Raw genomic sequence first — 5,125 nt, 5'->3', positions numbered from 1 at the left:
CCCAAACACACCCACCTGTTGTCCCGCAAGTCCAGCTCCAGCTCCCCCACCCCCCGCCCCTGCAGCTCCTCAATCGCCGCCGCCACGTCCCGCTGCGCGCGCGCCGTGAAGCTGCGGATCGAGATCACCCCCACGCGGCGCCCGCCGGCGCGCGGCTGCAGGCTGTACCGCACCGGCGACGCCAGCTGCACCGACGGCCGCGCGACGGTGTACTCCTCGACCCGCCCGCTCGCCTTCCGCACCCGCAGGCCCACCAGCCCCCCGCCGCCGCCGCCGCCGTCGCCGCCCGCGCCGTCCGCGCCGCTGCTTGCCGCCAGCGCCGGGGGCGCGTCGTCGGCGTCTGGCGGCTCGGATATCATGGCCGCAGCCTGGAAGGGGCTGGCGCCGCCGAGGCCCCTGCCGCCCACTGCCACGAGCTGGTCCCCCTGCTCGAGGCCCGCCAGGTCAGCGGCGGAGCCCTTGCTGATGCCGACCACCCATACGTCGCCCTCGTACGCGCCGCGGTTGCCGGGCAGCTCGCGGCCCTGCGCGCGGCGCGGCAGAGGGGAAGAGTGTGTGTGTGCGGGGGGGAGGGGGGGGAGGGCGCCGAGCCTGGAGACGTCGGGCGTCACAACTGTTTGCGGCAGCTGCCAGGACTCTGCAGCGCCGGCCGGCGGGACTGTCTGCCTGGCTTCCCGATGTTGGCTCGCAGAGACGTTGCCTGCGGCCTCGGGCGCCCAGCTCCATCCAGACACCAACCCAGGACCTCCTGACATCCCCCCCCCCCGAGGCCTCCGTTTATGTCAGCAAAGCGAGGTCCTTGCGAGCTCTCATTCTCGCTTTGGCACTAATTGCTGGGCCTCAAAAGAACCCCCACTCTCCCTGCATAGACGGCTGCCCCGCCCCCCAACCCCCTGCAGCTGCGAAGCGGCGGCTCCCAGCCGCGACGCAGCCTCAGGAACCCCCATACCACGCGCGGCCTGCCGCTCGCACGGCCCCGTGCATGAGCGATTCCCCGCCCAAGCTGCCTGCCGCCCGCACGGCCCGAGCGCGCCCAGCCCACCGTCTTTTTGACGTACTCCTCTGCCGTGCCCAGGTTGAGCCCCACCCCGGTGACGTCATACTTCTTCATCGCCGCAAACTCCGACGGCGGCACCCAGCGGCAGTACGGGTCCGGCAGGCCGCGCGCCACCATGTCGCGCACGGCCCTGTCAGAAAAAGTGGGTGGGTAGGGTTTCGGGGACGAAGGGGAGGGGAGGGGCGAAGGCTGAGGCGGGGAGGTTGCGTGGGCAGCGATGGGCGGAGGCGGGGCTTAGGCGGCCGCCAACGGCGGTGGCCGGCGCGCACGGCGCAGCGTCTGTCTTATCATCGCGCGTGAGCTCTCAGCAGTGGCGCTGCGTGTAAACATCAGCAGTGGCGCTGCGTGCCAACATACTTACTGCACCCCCCTTGGTCCCTCAAAGCGGCGCCGCCGCGCCCACCTGTGCACCGCGGCGGTGTCCTTGTATTTCCGTGCGAGGGCCCTGTCCCTCAGGGCCGCCCACTGCCCGCGGTCAAACCCGGCTTGCCGCGCGTCCTGCGGGCCGGATGAGCGCAGAAGCAAGTGACGCTGGGTCGGCCCAGGTCCAGCGGCAGCGTGCAGACGCGCGCACGAAGAACCCCTCCCGACCGGCTGGTGCCATCAGCCACCTCAGACCACCGCCGCGCATCAATTCTCCCCCTCGCCCACGCCCTCTGCCCTCTCGCTCCCCGACGCGCAGGCGGCCGCGCGCCGGCACCGCTGCCACGCGCAAGCCAGCCGCGCCCCCCCGCGCGCGCGCGCACCGCGGGCGCACCATATACGATGCGTCCACGACGGCCCAGACCTCGTTGATGAGCGTCTCAGCCGACCGCTGCACGCTTTCGCTCGCCTGCAGGGCGTCATTGCGCGCGAAACGCAGGCGCGCGTGTCGCCGAAGCTGCGGGCGGCCGGCGCCCTGTGCCACCAAGCAGGACAAGGCGCATGCGCCAGCGCCGGCAAGACCTGTGCTCCCTGGATCACGCACGTTTGGGCGCATGGCTGCCCCCACACCGCCCAGCTGACTGGGGGCACCACACCGCTCCGCCCTGACGACTGCGATGAGTCAGATCTGACAATGTTGATAGCATCACCGCGCACCTTCACGTTGGGCCCGTCCAGCGTGCTGCTGATGGCGTCCACCGCGGAGTCCAGCCGCGCCCCCACCTGCCGGGCAGCTTCCAAGATTCCGTCCTCCATTTCGGACGACTGGTCGAACCGCCAGTCGAGCCGCCGCTGCTGCTGCTGCTGCTGCTGCTGCTGCTGCAGCAGCTGCTGCTGCTGCCCCTGCTGCTGCTGTTCCTGCACGTGCCACTGCTGCTGCCGCTGCGCCACCGCAGGCAACGCAGGCCCCAACATAGCGGAGGCGGAGGGTCCACTGGCGCCGCCGCCGTCGGGGCCAAGGGCGGTCAGCGCAACGGCGTGCCGCTGTCCCCCAGGCTGCGAATAGCCCAGTATGCCGCTGCTGGTGCTGCTGCTGCCGCTGCTGGCCTCGGGCGCCGCCGCCACTCGGACCAGGGCCGTCTCAGGGCCCACTAGTGCGTGCGCCGCCGGGACAGCCTGCAGGGTGCAGGCGCTGGACAGCAGCAGCGCAGTGGCCAAGGCAACGCACGCGGCCTGCTGCGCGGAGCCTTGCCATCCGCCTGGCGGGTCGGGTGGATCATGGACAGGCGACGCATGGCGGAGGCACGAAGGCGCAGCAATTTCAGCTCTAGCAATGCGTGCTGCGTTGGTGAACATTTGATACTCGAGGGTTGAAATGACGTGCCATCAGCATGCCAGCCGCGGTTGGTAACAAGGCAAAACCGCCGTTGGCCGGCGTGGCGCCAATCTGCGACAGCACTCACCGCCCACACCGGCGCAGTGCGCCACAAGCTGCGCCCAGAAGCCGCGCAGAAGACCAAGCTGCTGCGGCAAGGGGTCTTCGCCTGCGCCCGCAGCTGGTTCGCTGGCGTGGTCTCGCCGCGCCTCAAGCCGATCGCACGAAGCCTGCGCGCCCTGCTGCGCGGCATCACCATCGTGCTGCTGGCACCTCGCTGCGTGCAATTTATCCGCTGGCACGGCTATACGGGGTCTGTTTAGTGCGCGGCCCTTGGTGAGAACGCCACCTGCTTGAGGACAGGGCCGGAGCAGCCTTGTGTGGACCACATCGTGAGCCACGCAGGCTTTGCTGCGCATGACGCACAATCTCGACTCAGTCGTAAAAATCCAGATCACAAATTCTTACGTACTGTACAACCTGTGTGTCAGGCTCGACAAACAACATATCAGGTTAGGACACGGTGTGACGATATTCATTATTTAATATTCAACTGTGGTTCTCGCGCTTGTGACGCACCTTCAGCACCTGCTCCACCCCGCGGCCTGCAGTATCACCCGAGCCTGCTGACCACAGCAGAACAACACGGATATTAGAGCGAAGCCCTTGCTGCAGTGCCGGCCAGCATGGCGCCCCACAAGCTGCTGTATGCCGCGGTCGCGCGTGGCACGACAGTGCTCGCAGAAGTAAAGTGAGCGCGGCGCTGTGCTTCCGAGGCGGCGCAGCAGCGATACAGCGGTCTATCACAGGTCTCAGCAGCCATAGTTGCCACCAGGGACTGGGGCACGCTGTGCATGCGTGCCGAAGCGGCATGACGCTGCAGTCGGACCCTGTGCGCCTCGCCCACGTGCGCTGCAGTGCACACGCCCGCCCGAATAAGTGCGGTGCGTCACGCGCCCCCCCCCTTCCAAAACACAGCTACACAACAGGTAACGCGCCCCAGATTGCGCTGCGGATCCTGGAGAAGCTGCCGCAGGAGGACACGTGAGCGATGGGCGCGGGGTGATGCATGGCTGGGGGCGGGGTGCCATAGCTTAGGAAGGCCAGCGCGCACTCAGCCAAGGCAGAGCAGTCACCGTGGGCCCCGCTTCCTCTCTTGGACCTGTCATGTGGACCCCTCCCTCTCCTCACGGCTGCCGCTGCTGCCCACGCCACCCGCCTCCTGTTGCGATTTTGTGCCGCTGCCCTCAGCCGCATCTCCTACGCTCAGGGTCAGGTGGGTGGGGGCCGTCCTGCAGCCGCCTCTGCGGGCGCCTCCGCCCTCCGTTGCGCCCCCAGCCTCACAATCATCGATGGTTCATCGCCTGCCTTGCGCTTGCCGCACCCTCATGCCTCCGCCTGCCCGCTATTTCGTGCCCACGCGGCGGGGCCCCGCCTTTGCCACCCCCCATACAGCACTCTCATTCACACACACACACACACACACACACACACCTCATCATCCCTCATCGCAGCACATGTACCACTGCCTAGTGACCGACGGCGTGTCGTTTATATGCATGACTGAGGAGGCCCTGGGCCGCCGCATCCCTTTTGCATTCCTGGATGATGTCAGCCAGCGGTTCCTGGGCAGCTACGGCTCCGCCAGAGAGGTGCGGCATGTGGCGTCGGTCGCAGGGGAACGCAGCCCGCGCCTGCCCCCGGTGATCGCGTCACATTTATTGCAGTTCTACATGTATGCCCGTAGCTGCTGTGGGCTGAGCGCAGCAGAGCCGCCCCCTACTCGGGTGTGATGTGTGGGTTGTGACTTCCCCCCGTCCACATACAAACAAAACCCTTCGTATCAAAGTGAGCCCCCCCTCATAACCACCCAAGGCGGTGGCCTACGAGTTCAACACGGAGTTCAGCGTGGTGCTGGGGCAGAGGGCCGACTTTTACAGCAGCGACCCCGCAGCAGACACCATCAACCGCGTGCGCGGCGAGATCAGCCAGGTGCGTGAAGCCAGGGGGCGCGGGACGCCGCGCCTCGCCGCCGCGCGCCGCTGGTGGGCGGCGTGGCTGTCTCAGGCACGTCGGGGCTGCCTTCCAGCTGGAGCCGGCCGGCGCCCGCTGTACTTTCATCTCACGACCCTCGTGTTGAGGTCTGCCTATTGATGTCAGTTCTTATCTCGAGCCACCCTCTTGACCCGACGCCCGATTTCACCACCTAGCAACTCCCCCTCCTGCTCGCGGCCACACCCCTCAACGGCTCCTGCAAGGCCCGGCCGCCCTCCCCAGGCACCCTCCAGTGCATCCAGCTGCGACCCGACCCTGGACCCCCACCCCCCACC

At 68.0% G+C, this 5,125-nt stretch overlaps 2 protein-coding genes across 2 annotated transcripts in view; one reads left to right on the top strand and one right to left on the bottom strand.

Moving 5' to 3' along the window:
* Window positions 1-69: 69 nt before the first annotated feature.
* Window positions 70-2,236, bottom strand: MNEG_8140 (hypothetical protein; the record flags this gene model as incomplete). The annotated part of the gene is made up of 6 exons (XM_014043389.1): window positions 70-111; window positions 174-524; window positions 1,043-1,187; window positions 1,461-1,555; window positions 1,815-1,889; window positions 2,138-2,236. The coding sequence occupies 6 exons, from the start codon at window positions 2,234-2,236 to the stop codon at window positions 70-72; spliced, it is 807 nt and encodes a 268-aa protein (XP_013898843.1).
* A 1,245-nt stretch (window positions 2,237-3,481) lies between these two features.
* Window positions 3,482-5,125, top strand: part of MNEG_8139 (Vesicle-associated membrane protein) — a gene marked incomplete at both ends in the record, with an annotated part of 4,532 nt that continues 2,888 nt past the window's right edge. Inside the window, 5 exons of the mRNA XM_014043388.1 lie at window positions 3,482-3,546; window positions 3,774-3,839; window positions 4,047-4,071; window positions 4,310-4,447; window positions 4,671-4,787. Coding sequence (XP_013898842.1) covers window positions 3,482-3,546; window positions 3,774-3,839; window positions 4,047-4,071; window positions 4,310-4,447; window positions 4,671-4,787 — 411 coding nt within the window. The remainder of the gene's footprint in view (window positions 3,547-3,773; window positions 3,840-4,046; window positions 4,072-4,309; window positions 4,448-4,670; window positions 4,788-5,125) is intronic.

This window comes from Monoraphidium neglectum (genome assembly GCF_000611645.1).
Source record: "Monoraphidium neglectum strain SAG 48.87 unplaced genomic scaffold scaffold01515, whole genome shotgun sequence".
In the NCBI taxonomy this organism is placed as follows: Eukaryota; Viridiplantae; Chlorophyta; class Chlorophyceae; order Sphaeropleales; family Selenastraceae; genus Monoraphidium; species Monoraphidium neglectum.
Note: the sequence above shows the minus strand (reverse complement) of the source record. Positions and strands in the feature narration are given on the sequence as shown.